At 38.0% G+C, this 18,602-nt stretch overlaps 1 protein-coding gene across 9 annotated transcripts in view; it reads right to left on the reverse strand.

Moving 5' to 3' along the window:
* The window catches only part of GNG2 (G protein subunit gamma 2), a 156,511-nt gene that overhangs the window by 60,422 nt on the left and 77,487 nt on the right, over positions 1–18,602 (reverse strand). The window contains exon 1 of one of the 9 annotated variants that reach the window (XM_055289366.2): positions 8,547–8,678. The exons of 7 other annotated variants lie outside the window; for them this stretch is intronic. In XM_055289366.2, coding sequence (XP_055145341.1) covers positions 8,547–8,568 — 22 coding nt within the window. In that variant the 5' untranslated portion in view covers positions 8,569–8,678. Of the gene's footprint in view, positions 1–8,546; positions 8,679–18,602 lie in introns of those variants that run through there. One more of the 9 variants, XM_055289370.2, reaches the window with a different exon arrangement.

Raw genomic sequence — 18,602 nt, forward strand, 5'->3', positions numbered from 1 at the left:
TCAGTCACTCATGGGGTCCTTTATGCAATCCCTGATGGTTGCTATGATATTACAGCAGGCCCTTTATTTTCCTTTTTGGTCTTAAACTCCTCTGCCAAGTACAACACCATGCCTTCCTCAAAATCACAGTAAAGTATATCCAAGTCAAATGAGGTTGATTTTAGAAAGAAGATGTTATTGGCACTTTTGTCACCATTGGAAAGAGTGTAATTGGGTACAACAGTTTTAGCAGATAATTCAGCAATATCTGCTGGATTTTTAATGTCTATTCCCTTTCACTTGAAAATTCACTTTCTGAAGATTTGCCCTGAAGAATTCTCACACAGCACAAAAAGATCAAGAAGATTTATGTACAAACACGATTCATATTTTATTAAAAGCTGAAGGAAAAAGCTCAGTTGTCCAACAGTAGAGACTGGCTAGATAATTCTGGTAAAGTGATTCTATTAGTCACTCAATGGAATATTATGTAGCCAGAAAACAGAATGAATTTTATATCCTGACATTGAAAGATATCCATAATATACTGTTAAGTGAAAACAATAAGATTCAGAATAGTGCAGTTCTTTATTTTATAATGATATGTAAATATCTGTTAATAACTATGGTTATATAAGAAGTTTACATGAAAATTTTGATTTCTATATTGTACCCTAGTATTATTTACACTTTATAAGTGTATTTTACTTAAGTATAACAATCAAATTTACATTATAAAAGCAAAGGTATAAAAATTGTCTTTAGGCTGGGTGCGGTGGCTCATGCCTGTAATCCCAGCACTCTGGGAGGCTGAGATGGGTGGATCACTGGGTCAGGAGTTTGAGGCCAGCCTGGCCAACATGGTGAAACCCCATCTCTACTAAAAATACAAAAAAAAATTAGCCAGTTGTGGTGGTGCACGCCTGTAATCCTAGCCACTAAGGAAGCTGAGGCAGGAGAATTGCTTGAACCCAGGAGGTGAAGGCTGCAGTGAGCTGAGATCGCGCCACTGCACTCCAGCCTGGGTGACAGAACGAGACACTCTCTTCTCTCTCTCTCTCTCTATGTATATATATATATCTTTAAAATATGACAGATCATTTTTATTAACTTGACCAAGAGTCTGTCCTTAGACATAGCCCCAGACTTAAAAGAATACAGCTCTCCATGGTTTCTAGAAAAACTAGGCATTTGGGCCTGTGGTAGCCAGCCTCCAAGATGACCTGCAATAAACCCTGCCCTGGTATTCACATCCTGTGTGACCAACAGAATAGTGTAGAAATGATGATATGTTACTTCTAAAATTACATTACAAAAGACCGTGGCTTCCGTCTTGGGCCCTCTTTCTTGGATCACTTGCTCTGGGAAAAGCCAGGTCATGAGCAGTCTATGGAGAGGCCCCAGCCAAGAGAAACTGAGGCCTCCTGCCTACAGCCATGTGAATGAGCTTAGAACCAGATCCTCCAGACTCACTTAAACCTCAGATGACAGCTGCCCCGGCTAATACCTTAACTGCATCTTCGTGAGGGTGCCTGAGCCAGAACCACCCTGGATTCCAGACCCACAAAACTATTAGAAGATAGATGTTTGTTGTTTTAAGACATTAAGTTTGGGTTAATGTGTTATGTAGCTGTAGATAACTAATACAGGACCCAGTCAACTCTATAGTTTTTAGTGCCTATTTCCCAACCTGCACATATTAACTTTATACTCTAAGCCTAGTCTCACATTGGTTCTGTCTTTATACCAACCTAAGTCGGTAAAGACCAGCAACTAAAGTTAGTGTAGGGTATTCTGTTCTCTCGTCAGGAGGATACCACTAATGATGAGGAGAGGGGGACTGAATCCAAGGGACATCACCAGGGTCATAGGAGCCAGGAATCAATTTGGTTATCAAACCTTCAAATGAAAATCCTTTGGTTTAAAAAAGACTTCTACCCTTTCTATCTGACCCAATCAAATTGTTACATTATTGAGACAGGCAGTGGTTCAAATTAAATGTTACAGAAGAACACCCTGACAATGAGAAAAGGAGAGAACACTGGGAAAAGCTGTCCTTGTTTCCTTGCTAAATGCAATCTCTGATGAAAGAGGAATGGACTCCTTTCCAATACAGGTTTAGTTTTGCTGAACACCAAATGCAGAGAGGGAAATGGATTCTCACTGCAGAAATTCTTCTGCTATTATTGTTGTTATATTTCTACTGAAGACCCTTAATTTCAATGCTTTTGAATCCAGCCATGAATATCTGTTCAAATAGTTGTAGGATGATTTATTTTCCGTTTAAAATGGTTTGTACATGTATTTTTATATAACTAAAAAATGTCTGAATGAATCAGCACTTCACAAATCAATGACAGGTCAGAGGAGCATGGCCAGCATGTCTGGAAGGAACCAATTTCTCCCATAGCACCATCAATTCATTGCTAGCTTGGTCCAAGGAGACTTGGCAGTGGCTGTCAGCCTGAATAAAATCCAGGAGCTGTCATGCCTGTGCCTCCAGCGTGGCTTATCGATAAAGTCACGGAGTCCCTGTAAAAGATTCTCCAGCGGCCAGGCGCAGTGGCACATGCCTGTAATCCCAGCACTTTGGGAGGCTGAGGCAGGCGGATCACGAGGTCAGGAGATCGAGACCATCCTGGCTAACATGGTGAAACCCTGTCTCCACTAAAAATACAAAAAAATAGCTGGGTGCAGTGGCGGGCACTTGTAGTCCCAGCTACTCAGGAGGCCGAGGCAGGAGAATGGCGTGAACTCAGGAGGCGGAGCTTGCAGTGAGCCGAGATTGCACCACTGCACTCTGGCCTGGGCGAAAGAGCGTGACTCCATCTCAAAAAAAAAAAAAAAAAAAAAAAAAGATTCTCCAGCAGGCTGCATGCAAAATATATTCTACACACATATGTCCTATTTTCATGATTATAGGGAGATGGCAGTGTGATAGATCAAATGCAAATTCATTTAAAAATACTGTACAATTAATAGCTTTCTCAACCAATGGATACTAAAAGTACATCTCTTATCCTATAATGTATTGAGATTTATAAAATGTTTTTAAAAAGAAATCTTTCCAATTCATAGTGTTGGGAATAATTGTTCTAGAGATGCCACTGCAAGGCTAAAATATTCTTGTTCTTCATTAAGATGTAATGGCATTCTAATTCAGTTTTACCACTCTGTAAAAGTAAAAACTCAGTAAATTGATTAAACCAAATCATGCTTCAGGCATAAATTTACATTTACAGAATACTAATTTTAAACAAAAAAAGAGAATAGGCTCATTATATATCAGTAAGTATGGTACATAAAATGTATCACAATGTCTTCACTCTTAGTAGGTTTTTTTAAAAAAACAAAGCTTAATATGAAATAGTTAAATAAAGAAGGAGGCAGGAGGAAAGGGGCAGGGCCCCTGAGGGTCAGGTGGTAGGAAAGGCAGAGAGTAAAAATTCTTGCCTCATGTGGAAAGCCCAGATTCTAGCAACTTCTGTGAAATAAAGTGATAGCAATAGTCTCCTGAGTTTATTAGCTGAGAAGGGTGAAGAAGGAAAATGCTATCTGTTTCAGTTCTCTGTTGTACCGAATGGTACCCTGTGTATTAGTCTGTTCTCATGCTGCTAATAAAGACATACCCAAGACTGAGTAATTTATATAGGAAATGACTCACAGTTCTGCATGGCTGGGGAGGCCTCAGAAAACTTACAGTCACGGCATAAGGGGAAGCAAATACATCCTTCTTCACGTGGCAGCAGCAAGGAAAAGTGCCAAGTAAAATTGGGGAAAGCCCCTTATAAAACAATCAGATCTTGTGAGAACTCACTAGCTATCATGACGACAGGATGGGGGAATCTTCCCCGATGATTCAATTATTTCCACCTGGTCCCTCCCACAACACGCGGGGATTATGGGAACTATAATTCAAGATGAGATTTGGGTGGGGACACAGCCAAACCATATCGCCCTGCCAAAGAATATCCCCTCTGTTGCCATGGTTGACTTCTATGGAAAATTCAGCTTCTACTCTTTTGGAACTTGTCTTGTCATTCAGACTGAAAGAGTAAAGGTAACTAAGGTGGATCTAATGTGCCTAAATATATTTTTATTTTTTCACTGTTAATCTAAAGGTATGGTCAGAAAAGCTCAGCCAAACCATGTAGTGAGGTATTTAGGATGAAAATTTTATTGCAATTTTAACACAGATGATCATTTTTATTTTCAAGATACTTATCTACTGTAGTTTTCATTTATATGGTAAACAGAAAATATAAACCCCCTCAAAGATTGAAAACCACAGCTATCTCACAATAAAAATGTAAAACAAATATACTTCCACAAATAATTCGTTCAAATATTATTGAATCTTAAGTGTCTAGGAAGCAAGAATAGACTTTTCTCAAGATTGGAGCCACAATGAAAGGTAAATAGTTATTTGGGACAAACTATTTCCAATCCCTGAGTGATGGGGTGATTCAGGAGCATGGATGCAGAGAGCCAACCAAGTCAGAAGTTGCAAAGAATATAAACTCCTCCACCTCCCACAACTTCTCCACTCACATAACAAGAAACTGACACTGAAAAATATTCAATACAATGGCAAAAGAAAAAGTATTTTTAAGTGTAGATATATTTCCATTTACATTTATCTGTCAAGATGTGTCAAAACCTACATATCCAAACCGTAATGTTCTGTGTGTCCCCAGCTGACTAGGCAATCAGGCAGACGTGGCAACTGTTTGAAGATGTCTCATATATCAATGGGCACAAAGTGCTTTCCGAAGAAGAATTTTTTAAAGAAACGAAGCTGATCAACAACTTGCTAAGACATAAATATGACACCGAAAACTCAACTTGAATCTCACAGTGGGCGTGGACACAAACACCTTTAGACTCTTGATGTTGCGCTTATTTTTGGAGCATAAGTGAGTCAAAAAGCTTGAAGTTTGGTATTAAAACATTTTTAATCGTTGCATCTAGTTTCTCTCTTTCTCAACACTAGAGTGAAAGGGGTATATATACAGAGCAGTTACATCAGTGTGTGAAGCCCAGGCCCATGCACAGATCATGCTGCAGCTGCCTTAGCTGGGAGTGGGTGGGCCAGGGCAGTTCATCCCAACAACATCTCCCTATGGTGCTCTGAGTAACCCCAAGTGAATCCTTCTCTGTAAAGAGTTCTAACACATCCTGTGCGAGATGGTAAGGCACTTTTACTACTCTTTTCCCCTCCTTTCTCTCTCTTCCTAGGTTTTGAGGCAGAGGCTAAAATTCATTTCCCAGGTTCCTTTGCAGCTACGGTACAGGTACACACTCAGGCTCCTGCCAGACCCTGAACTGGAAGCTGGTAATGTGGAGAATCAGTGATGGTACATGTGGGTGTGACGGCAGCTACTTTGGGCTTTGAGAGACAGCTGTGGCAGCAATTCCAGTGGCAGTTTTTGAGCACCCAGGGTCAGGTGTTGGCTGTGTGAGCTGTGGTGTTTGCATCCAATAGAGGCAGGCGGGGTAACTTCTTAGGATCAGCTCTGTGGTATGATTTGAGTGTTATTCTGTCTACCCATCCTGCATGTCTGAAGATTCTCTAGCTCTCCTGAGATTCTCTGAGCATTGCATGCCTTTTGAGAAATTCCTTCTATGGTAAAGTTCACCGAAGCTACTGACTACTGCTTTTAACTAAGAATGCCCATGGAGGATACAGCTTGGGAACAGAACAAAATTCTCTGAGGTTGGAGTCCTTGTTATTTGCAGCAAAGGTTATTTGATTAAGATTTTGGTCACAGCTACCCTGTCACTATCCGAGTTCCTCCCAAACCATAGAATTGGTGGTGGTTTTCATTTTCTGACCTTGCAGGGACACAAGGGAAAATATTGAGTACATCTGTGAAAGTCCCTGCCATCTTCTAAGGATTTATTGTGCAGGTCTATGCTACTCAAATAACGATATTCTTCTTGATCTTAGAGGAAAAAAGAAAGAGAACTGAAAAACTCCAGAAAAGACTGGAAATCGTAGAGGTCTGGAACTGTGTGTGTTCACTGCCATAGGGAAAGTATTTTTTTAAAAAAATACAATAACCCAAAAACAGATTTCTTTCTGCCTTGCCCAAGATTTTGAATATCACCAATAATATTTGAGCAGCTGTGAGCACATAAGTCCACGCCCTTGCTCAAACCACATATTAAATATAATCAATTCTTATTATTCATGGTAGTTATGTTCTATAAATTGCCAAAAACACAGAGCATTGCATCTAGCAAAAATATGGGGTTAGGTTGCTGGGAGCCTCTGTTATACATTTTGGTCAACCAATCAACATATAACCTTGTTTTCTGTGTGCTTCTGTTTAAAAGACATCTTATTTAATATCTATTGTTGATTCATTAACATTAAAGTGGAGGTAAATATAATCACTTGAAATGATTATATATGAAATATGTCATTTCAAATATAAAGCATTATATTTCACTGAACTATTGGGTATGTAAATTGCTTGTAGTTTTTGCTATTATAAATAGCTCTACTGTAAACAATTTTAAAGAACGTTTTCATTTTCTTTACCATCATTTCCTGAGAATAAATACCCCAAACAGGTTGAAGAAAGTAAGTATCCCTGATTTCTTATAATAAACTAAGTAGGTCCTTTCGGAAAGTGATGACAAGCTTTCCTGTTTCCACAATGGTTCTCCTGCATTGAATTTTTCTCCTGCATTGGATTTTATTTTATTTTTTCTTTCTTTTTGAGATGAGGTCTCCCTCTGTTACCCAGGTTGGAGTACAGTGGTGCAATCATGGCTTACTGCAGCCTCAACCTGCCAGGCTCAAATGATCCTCCAACCTCAGCCTCCAGAGTAGCTGAGACTAGAGGTGTGCACTGCCTGGCTAATTTTTTAAATTTCTTGTACAGACAGTGTCTATGTTGTCCAGGCTGGTCTCGAACTCTTGGATTCAAGCAGTCTCCCACCTTGGCCTCCCAAAGTGCTAGGATTATAGGCATGAGCCACCATGCCTAGCCTATTTCTTTAATTTTAATAAATTAATAGATATGACATTATATCTCATTTTTGTTTTCGTTTGCATTTACTTAATTACTGGTGAGGTTGAAGAGTTGTTCATACATTGACTCAGTTATTCATTCGATTAATTAAAATTTATCAAGCTCCTACTAGGCAGACCAGGAAACCAGGCCTGTGTCAGACACTGTCCCTGCCTTTGGGGAACCTCTCCTCCACTTGTCTTTACTTTTATACAAACTGCCTATTAAAATTCAACTGTCTGCTTATAGGAGGCTTGTGCCATCTTTTTAGCTTGAATAAGCACTTTATGTCATATAGAAAACAAATATGTACCTATTATATTTTCAATATCTTCCCAATTTACTCTTTTCTTAGTTTTGATCATTTGGTTAAATAACTATAATTTTTATATAGCCAGAAATAACAGTCATACTCAAAATGAAAATATTTAATAATTAGACAAAATATCAATGTGATATAAAAATCAAAAATATTTAATCAAAATCTATTTAAAATTTCTTTTGTTTGCTGAATTAACTATATCCTAAAACATACATGCTATATTACGGAGAAAATAATTTCCAAAATATTCTAGAAATTTCCAAATCATTGGTTTTTTTTTTTTTTTTTTTTAACAGATTGTTATTGTGATCTTAGTTGATGTAGCTGTCACCTAGCTAAGTGATGCCCCTGTTCAAACCATGTAATAACCACATCAATAACTTCACTCTTACACTGACAGTCTGCTCCTGGGCACACTGCAGGCTCTGCACTACTGGGTTATTATATACCTGGATGCTAATGCCTCCCAGAGGACCTATGCTCCAACTGACTCTGCCCCTGCACCCCCATTCTCCCCAACCCCCACTTCCAAAACACTGCCACCAATGCCACCTGCTCCACTGCCTGCTTTGTCATCCCTGACAACTCTAGGGCAGAGGGAGGGCACTGTGCACACCTCCACTATCACCTCCCAGACCACTCAGTGGCTACTGGGGCTGTCAATATCTATGCTGGCCGTCCTCCCATGTCCACTACCCCGCTATGGTCACTGATGGGTGGCATGATAAGATGCCTTATAATCTCAATAAAGAGATACTTTCTCAGCTGGGCATGGTGGCTCACGTCTGTAATCTCAGCACTTTGGGAGGCCTAGGCAGGCCGATTGCTTGAGCCCAGGAGTTTTGAGATCAGTCTGGGCAACAAAGTGAGGCTGCTTCACTACAAAAAATAGCAAAAAAAAATTAGCCGGGCATGGTGGCGCACACCTGTGGTCCCAGCTACTTTGGGAGGCCGAGCTGGGAGGATTGCTTGAGCCTGGGAGGCTGAGGCTCCAGTAAACCATGATCACACTGCACTCCAGCCTGGGCAACTTTTTTGTCTCCAAAAACAAGAAAAGAAAAAAAAAAGAGATACTTTCTCTTTACCAACTGGTATGAAAACATTTCAGTATGTTAACACCCAATATAGCTCTAATGGTGCATACCAACTCTGGATATCCCAAAACAAATGCTTTATATAAAATGATAATTCAGACACATAATTCTGGCAGATTTAACACTTACTTAGATAGCAAATCCTAAGCATTCTCAAATATTTTAGATGGTCAATATGGCAGGGTGTGGGAACACACTGGTATCATCCTCAAATTCTCCACATTTGAGCTTTGCATGCACAGACTGAATATCTAACCTAAATAAACAAAACCCAAAGTCAGCTGATGAAAGCATATAAAGGATGGATACATTTACACCATTACTTTTATTCAATCATGACTGTTGAGCTACTCTTTCTGGCAATTAGACTACCAATAGATCCAAAATCTCACTAAGGCCAGTTGGAAAGAACTTTAGGAAAGCAAAGTTTCTCTCTGCTCTGCCCCAGGCCCATTTCTACCCTCTTGCAGAGAACATGGAAAGAAGACATAGAATTGGTTTCTGGGAGTAAAAGTATTGAGTCTGTTAAGAAAAATGTTCCAAAGCTCAGAAGGCAGGCAGAAAGATTACTGTGTGCCCTTCAATGTCATACTAGATCCTAGGTTCATCTGACACTGTAGAAGGACACTTATTTGAATGAAAAAATAACCCCAAAGCTTACGGTTTTATTGCCCTGTGGGACATTAACCAGTTTTGAATATAACTTGGCAATCTCATTTCAGCATTTCTTCTTTCATTGATTATATATAATTCAGTCTCGTGTATTCTTGAAACAAGGTTTTTTCACTCAGTGTTTCCTTCAGTGAGTTAATCAAATCTTTTACATGTGCTTGTTACGTATTTGTATGAGATTTCATGTTAACTTTTTCAATAAGTATATAAAAATTTTGAAAGTCACTAATCACTAGGGAAATGCAAATAAAAATGGCAATGAGATATCACCTCATACCTTTCAGAATTAGAATTTAAAAAACAGAAAATAACAAGTACTGGTGAGGATATGGAGAAATTGGAGCCCTTGGGTACTTTTGGGGGGAATGTAAAATGGTTCAGCTGCCATGGAAAACAGTATGATGCTTCCTTTAAAAATTAAAAATAGAACTATCATATGATCCAACAATTTCCTTTCTGAGTATATACCTGAAAGAATTAAAATCAGGGTCTTGAAGACATATTTGTACACTGGTGTTCATAGCAGCATTATTTACGGTAGGTAAAAGGTGGAAGCAACCCAAGTGTCCATTGATAGGTGAATGGGGAAACAAAACATGACAAATATGTCCAATGGAATATTATTCCAATGTGAAAAGAATGGAAATTCTGACACATGCTACCATGTGGATAAACTTTAAAGACGTTATGCTAAGTGAAGTAAGCCAGTCGTAAAAATACAAATACTGTGTGATTCCACTTATATGTATGTAGTCAAATTCATAGAGACAGAAAGCAGAATGCTGACTGCCAGGGATTGGGGGGAGGGCAGAATAGCTCCTATTGTTTATTTAAAACAGAGTTTCACGTTTTAAATTTTTAAAAAATTTTTTATAGAGTTGGGGGTTTCACTATGTTGGATTTTCAGTGTTGCCAGATGAAGAGCTCTGTAGATGGATGGTGATCATGGTTGAACAACAATGTGAATGCATTTAATGCCACTGAACTGTACTCTTAAAAATGGTTATGATGGTAAGTTTTATGCTACAGGTATTTTACCATACTTCAAAAAGTTTATTTTCCTTTCTCTATCCTCAATTGTGAACATAAGTCCTAATTCTGTTTAATGTCAGAACCATTCTTACTTCAGTTCCATCCCAGCTAGGGATGGCCTAACCCTCAAGGGAGTAGGGCTGGCTCAGAGACTGTGGCATCTGTTAGAGAGTGGCTGGAACCTGGTGGAGGCAAAGCCAGTCAAGAGCTGATGGAGGTAGGGGCGGGGGCTGAAATAGGCAGGGAGAGGGGAAAGGATCAACTTCCCCAAACAAGCCTTAGAGCAAATTATTTGTCAGAAAGGGGTCAGGACAAGAAATATGCTGTAGAGACAGGGTGGTGTTAAAAGGGAGAGAATCATACACCAGGACATAGGTGCTTGAAGATCAGGTCAGTTCCAGAGTAGAGATGGGGGTCCCAGAAAACTCAACAAGGCACCATCAGGTACAGAGATCTTCTCACAGCTGCTCTTTCTTTCCACTTTCACCATCTTTCCTCACTGCTGCCGAAGGGAAATACACCAGAATCTTATGGTCTTTATTAGTGAATGGTCTGGATCACCTCACCATTTGATTTCCACCAAATCCTCATGGTATTGCAGTAGGAGCACTGAAGGGAGAATTGACAATACCCAAGTGCTATAGCTAGCTGTCAAAGAAAGGGGACAGTGACTTGGTCCCAGGAGCAGTTGGCCAGGAAGCTCTTCCCTATGGGTGGCAGAGACATTCCTCATCTCAGAGGTTGCAATGTTACAGAGTTCGAGGGCTCTGCAATGAATTGCACATTTGCATTCAGTGCACATTGTACCATTTTTAGTTATTTTTAATTCAGACAAAGAGCTTTCCCTGGTCCTTTGTGGCTGTTTGTTTGTTCCATTGGGCTTTTGCTGGAGCTGTTATTTAAGAGTTTCTTCTTTCTTTAATAAGTGATCTTTTCTAGCTTTGTTTCATGTTACTTGCTTGTATCTTTCACTTTTTATTAAACAGGGATGAGGAAGCAAGGGAAGAGCTCTGAGAACCATCCCATCTTTTCTCCTGTCCAGGTCTGTGGTGTGCCTTCCTACATCCATGCCAATGCTCATCAGACCCATATGTCAGACCCAGCAAAATCTAAATGCAGGGGCTACTTCTACCCTTAAAATTGTTCTTGCAAGTCATTCAAAAGAACCACTAAGAAAGGAAAAAAACATTCTCTGTCCTTTCCTGTATAATTTAAATATTTCATAATCATTTTTAAGCAATAATATTAGCCTCAAAGGCAGCTTGGGGACATGGTTGGAATAATGCCACTCCAAAATTTTTAGAAAATGAGATCTGTAAACTAGTATTCATATTCTCTAACATATGTAACCACAGGACACAGGCAATTCACTTGAGAAGCCCAGGCCAAAGAAAGTAAATAAATGGGAAACAATACCCAGAGAGCATGAACCCTCTAGAGAACAGTTAGGGAGTTTAAATACATAGCCAGAGGGTTTCTCTGCTGATAGAGCCCCTTTCATACTAGCAGGCCTCCCAATCATCTCATTTTAAGGCAGAACTTAAAAAGAATGTTAGTACTATGCAGATATTTCCCACTAACTTGCCGTAAAACATTTTTCCTTCAAAACATTGTGGGGCACACAGCTGTTACGCCCCTATGGGACCCTGGCTCCAACATGGCAGAGCCAATGACAGTCTGTCTACTTGGCCATGTTCAGTTCCATCTAGCCTCCCATCACATAAGTTCCTTGCCCTCCCAGAACCAGGTGAGAAGGGACCCTACACTATTTGGTAATCTACCAGGAAATGAAGGCAACATTAAACATGGGCTTATGTCCCTGGAAAGCAAGTTTGATCATGGATTCACCCGTTTAATAACTTTTTCATCAAAACTTATCTCTCCTGTTTTGAAGTTACTGCTAGAATACTAGTTCAACTGAAAGTTGGTTCCATCTGTGGGGCCTACCAAGTGACACTTCTTAATTTTAACATTATCCTTTTTACATCACAGGTTTACTCCCATGATGCCGCCACCCCGGAGTTGTACAAGATGACAACCTGCCTCCTTAGTTATGGGGGCCATCACTTCTACAGCTGCCTGACATTACAAAGTCTCATTCTTCGCCTAGATGATCAAGCTAAGGAAACTCACACATTTCCTAACTGTAAGTGAATGACTTGACTCTACCGTATTCAGCCTAGATTGACCTGGACTGTCCAACTCTAGTTAGCGCTAACAAAGCAGGCAGTATACAACATATATTCCTAAATTTCCAAAGGCCAAAGTTCTTCTTTAGCCCTGAGGGCTCTTGGAATATACCCCATGGTAAGTCAACATTCACTCCCGGATTGTGGCAAAAAGGAGGCCACCCAAAGAGACTGGCATCTACTCTAATATGATTCTACTGCATAGTAGCATTATTTGCTTGTTCCTTTTGTTTCAACACTATTCCTCCTTTACTCACTTTATTATTTGTGATGGCTGTCATCATTATATAATCCATATATTCATTTTTTTTGGCTTTATGCTATGTTCAATAATGACACATTATTCTATTTCCTTATGATTTTAGTTCATGTATTATAATCCTGCCTTGTATTCTAGTGTACGACTTTTTGTTTAAAGTGCATATCTTTTATGTGGCATTTTAAAGTTTATAGCTATAATGATTGTTATATTTTGGCTATCTTTTTTTTCTTATTTTCGCTATTCCTTATTTTCACTTTATAAATGCCGTAGTTATTAAGCACCTTATACTCCCTTCTTTCAAGTAAAATTATTTCTATGTAAATCAAATCTGCAACAAACACATATACACACAAGTCACTAAAGTTATCAAATTCATTTTTTGGTGATTTCTAGTTACAGCAATAATAAAACCCAAAGCTCTTAGGCTTCTTTCTATGGGTAAAAAAAGAACATTTCGGCTATTGGTTTTAATTCTTCCTCATCTTATCTCATTCTCAATTTTTGGACTGTTATTCGGAAACTTATACTTTTCTTTGGAGTCAGAAAGACACATATTCAAATTCTGACTCTACAACTTAACAAAGCAAGTTACTTAACCTCTTTGAGACTACTTTCTCATCTGAAACAAGAGGACAATACCACCAGGGTTTTTGAAGACTAAATGAAATAATGTGTTTTAAAAAAACTTGATAATTGTAGATGTTCTCTAAATATTAGTTCCCTTCCTTTCTTCCTTTTACGTTTTAGATCACGATTTTATTCTGCAACGGGTCTATGGTCTATGCATTGATTCTCCTAGTTAATGTTTTTAGTATCCCATCTTGACAGCAGGACTTGAAAAGGTGGCCACAGTGTGAAGAAATTCCTGTTCTGAATCCAAAGTGTGAGGTCAGTGACTATTTAGGGTTAGTGGGTATATTAGTCTGTTTTCACGCTGCTGATCAAGACACACCCGAGACTGGGCAATTTACAAGAGAAAGAGGTTGAATTGGACTTACTGTTCCACATAGCTGGGGAAGCCTCACAATCATGGCAGGAGACAAGGGGGGTAAGTCACATCTTACGTGGATGGCAGCAGGCAAAGAGAGCATGTGCAGGGCAATTCCCATTTTCAAAACCATCAGATCTCGTGGGACCCATTCACTATCACAAGAACAGCACAGGAAAGACCCGCCCCATAATTCAGTCGTCTCCCACTGGGTCCCTCCCACAACATGTGGGAATTATGGGAGCTACAAGATGAGATTTGGGTGGGGACACATAGCCAAACCATATCAGTGGGATATGTGAAAATCTTTCTCTAGCTTTTCCAAATGAATGACATCTTGCCTGGATAATTTTTTCCATAAAAAGAGCTGCAGATGTTGCTTCATTTCCTTGGGGAGTTCATGGTCTTAATTTCAGCTACATCTGAAATCAGTACTTGGAATATTATCTGGCCTTTTTTCCAGATGTTTAAGATTTCTTCCTCACTGAAGTTTGAAAATGTTGTAAGTAAACATCTTGGCATCTTTCTCTGGATGTTAATTTCCAGATTAACTTCCTAATATGTAGGCCACGTCTTTAATGAATGCTGGAAATATTGTCTACCTTAAATTGTTGATTTGTTAACATTTATTTATTCTATTAGCTCAAGTACTTTCACCTATTATTTTTAAATTAAAACACTGTGTTCCATTCTAGAAGTGGATCATTTTGGTCTGGCATTATTTATACATGTTTATTTAAGCTATTTAATTTTTTATTTGATTCTGTAGTTAATAAATATGCATCCCTAATTAACTATTTAGTAGTTCTGCATGTAAACTCTTCTTTTTACTAGTTCTGCAAATATTCTTAATTGTATGTAATACTGTAATTTTCACTAAATAGCTTTTTATTTCCTGGCTTTAGTTACGTCAGGCAATTTTAAAGTTCATTGGTTTTTTTTTTCCTATTCTTTTATAGTTTTGTTATTTGGAATTACAACTTTTAAAAATTGGCTGAATTATTTTAAAAGTTCTTTGTTTTTTGGATACTGAGGCTATGTTATTGAAGATTTTTGTTTGAGACAATGTCATTGGCATTTGAATGGGTTTACTATGAAGAAGGCTATCTACACTGCTACTTGGGCCATTAATTTCCCAGAAGCAACAGTATTTTTACTTGTAAATTCTAGTTTTTAGAAATAAGTACAGAAGTACTGTAGGTTTTGTTAAACTAACGATAAAATTCTTCCAATAAGTGAGACTCCTCTATGTACTTTTATGTACCAATGAGCTTATATCTTGAGGTTTTATCTTCAAATGAGCCTCTGTCCAACAGATAAAATTATACTTAAAAAAAACTGAAATGTAAATAGTTTCCTCTGTTAGGATTTTACTCTTAACATCATGGCTGATCTAGAACTAAAAGAAGAAACATCCTGCCTAACCACACAGAGCTCAAAGTACTGTTTTCCTCCATAATAATAATCCACAATAATACGATCCATTGTAGCAATGTTGGAATTAAGTCAAGTGGTGCAAAGCTCTGCTTTAACATTTCTTAAGTCAAGCTTATGACATCTGTCCCTGGAGATCTGAATTAGGAACTCCTCAGTATGTCAGTCTGAGAACAAGTTTTAGCATTAAGAAAAGAAAAGCTATTTATTTTTATATTTATCATACACCCAGCCATTTTACCAAATTTCCAACTCCAAAAGAAGCAAAATCTTTATATATTGAGAAATGCACTTTAAAATAAAACTATGATATATTTGAATTGAGAGGCATGTTTTCCAGATGGAAACCGCAAAATATAAAAAAGTCCTTTCCAATAATACATGATTTTAATGCAGTTGTAATTGGAATCTTCAATGGTTGTTTTCCCCTTTTTGCAATATAACAAAATCAGTTTAAATTTTATATGGAAAAAATGTCAAACAATAGCAATAGATGTTTAAAAAGAATAATAAAATGGGACCCAGTTACTTTTCTAGATACTAAAACCTGAAACAAACTATTATAATGAAGATGGTATCATTGACATTGGAATAGAAAATAAATCCAGGAAATATAATAAAAAGTACAGAAATTGATCCAAATTGATCCAAGTATATGTGGAAACTATATGACTAAAGTAGTGCTTCAATTCAGTAGATAAAAGAGGGTTTTTAAAGTAAATGACATCATGGAGTTGGCTGTTTGGAGGAACATATTTATAGCTCACATCATATACAAAATATATTCTAGATGGATTTAATACATAACATGGAGAAATGTTTTTTAAAATATTAGAAGAAGAATAAGGAGGATATTTATATTACCTTGGATACAGGAAATATGCCTAAGCAAGACAAGAAGCCAAAAACCATAAAGGAAAACATAGACATATGTGAATAAATACTTTTTAAAAAAAGAAAAAGAAAAAGTATGGCAAAGGATACTATAAGCAAAACAGACAAATGATGGGCTGGGAAAGAAATAACTGCAGCATGTAAAGCAGACAAAGTATTGCTATCACTAATAAACTAAGGGTTCTGTATAAATTGAGGGAAGAGTCAAATAACCTTATAAAAACATGGGCAAAGGATTCGAAATGACATTCGCAGAAGAGAAAATGCAAAAGATCAACGAAAACATATGAAAAGATGCTCAACTTCACCAGAATTCAAGGAAATGCAAATTAAAATAGAATACCATTCCTCACCCATTAGAGTGGTGATTTCCAGTGATGACTAGGAGATAGAAGACAGGCAGGCTCATATTTACTAATGGGCATCCAAATTGCTACAACCTTTTAAGAAAGAAATCTAGCAATATATTTTCAAATTTAAGAGACCTAAGTGCTTTGACTCAACAATCCCCCTGTTTGGGATTCCACCACAGTGAAGCACAGCTGTATGACAGGTTAGTTAGAAGAAACACAACCACAACCAAGGAAGACAAAACTAACATCGCTTCACAGGCGACAGTGGAGTGAAGACGATGTAATCATTAACATGAATCTGTTAGATCCACAACTACAAGCTAGGTGAATTCTGTGACATTTGTCACATAAAAGATAGTTGCACATTAACTCTTATATTTGAAAAATTTCCAGACAACTACCTAATATGTATGCATGTGATTGAACTGTATGCAATTGCTGATTTCAACTACTTTGGCCTAATAAAATAACAATCTCATAAATTGCAACCCAACATATGTTTATTACACATTTATGAGCATGAAGAAAAATGTGGAATGATACACCCCAAAGCATTAACATTGGTTACATGCGGGAGGAGGGAGGCAAGGGAGAAAGGGGGAAATGAGCTTCTTCCTATAGCTTTTTACTTGTAAAAACAAGAGCGTGTTACATTTGTAAATTAAAAATACCTGATAAAGAAAATAAAGAAGGCCAGGCCCGGTGGCTCATGCCTGTAATCCCAGCACTTTGGGAGTAGGCTGAGGTTGGAGGATCACTTGAAGTGAGGAGTTCGAGACCAGCCTGGCCAACATGGCAAAACCATCTCTATAAAAATTACAAAAATTAGCCAGTCATGGTGGCACATGCCTGTAGTCCCAGCAGAGGCAGGAGAATCGCTTGAACCCAGGAGGCGAAGGTTGTAGTGCACCAAGATCGTGCCATAGCACTCTACCCTGAGGGACAGAGTGAGACTCCATCTCAAAAAAAAAAAACAAAAAACAAAAGAAAAGAAAGAAAAAAGACTCTCAGGCTCGATATTACTTGAAAACATATAACTACATATGTCTACGGTAATGGCCCACTTTATCAATAAAAACAATTTATGTCCTCGTCTCTTTCACTAAGATGGTTAAAAATGAGTTGTTTAAATAACAACTGTTTGTTGTTTAAAAAAATAGAATTCCAGAATGTATTTGCAATGAAACTAGCAAAAATTAAAATTCAGAGAACTGAATGACTGTTCTGTCCAACACTTAACTGTTGACAAGTGGAGCAAGAGGAACTCTTATACTGCTAATGAAGAATAAATTGGTATAACCACTAATGGTCAACCTAATAAGGTGAACATTTGCAATGTTCTATGCCTTAGCAACTGAACTCCAAAGTATATGTCCGAGAAAAACTCCTGGATGTGAACCAGGAGACATGAACAGAATGCACACAGCAGCATCGTACATCAGGGCAAAAAGCTGGACACAACCCAAATGCCCCACATGTGTAGAATGAATAAAGTGTGTGATACTTCACACAGTGGAAGAATGATACACTAATTATTGCTAGATAGCAGTAAAAATGGGTAAACTACACCTATGTACATCCACCTGGATGAATCTCAAAACATAATGTTGGTTAAAAATCCAAGCCAAAGAAGAAGCATGATGTCATTTATTTAAAGTTCTAAAACAGGTGAAACTAAACCATATATGCAAGGAAGTGATAAATAAAATGTCCAGATTATGGCTTTCTGGAAAGGAAGAAAAAGGAGGATGGAATTGGAGAGAAGCATACAGGAATTTTTAAAGGTGGTACTTAAAAGATGGGGAATGTATGTGGGTTTGTTCTACTAACAGTCTTTAATATATATATGTATGCACATGTATTCATTATTTTGATGTGTGATATTTTACACATACACACATACATGCACATATAGACACAGAAAGAATGCCTTTAGGTCTATGTCTAGCTTTCACAGCTTTATGCCTATGAAGCTACGAAAGACCAGAATATGCAACCCCCACATGGGAAGGAATTGTTGATCTGAAGGCTACCAAGAAGCAGATGCAAGAAAATTCTTTACCTCCATCTATTTGCCTTAAAGTAGGACACAGATTTATTAAAGACAAAAGGTATCCCGCCCCGCACTCCCCTCCTTCTCTACCGGGGAGAACGAAGGCTAATCATCGAGGACAACTTAAGACCCTTATTGGCCTGGAGATGGTATGAGAGGAATCTACATGAACAAGGATTACTAACTTGCCTTTATCTGCCATTTATTTGCCTTCCCCAAAGTTGACCCACTTAGAGACTTAAAGTTATTTTCCATTGTCTTGTCACTTCTCTAAAGAATGTACTGTTCTTTGCAGAAGATGCTCTATA

The sequence above is a fragment of the Symphalangus syndactylus genome, chromosome 8 (assembly GCF_028878055.3).
Source record: "Symphalangus syndactylus isolate Jambi chromosome 8, NHGRI_mSymSyn1-v2.1_pri, whole genome shotgun sequence".
In the NCBI taxonomy this organism is placed as follows: Eukaryota; Metazoa; Chordata; class Mammalia; order Primates; family Hylobatidae; genus Symphalangus; species Symphalangus syndactylus.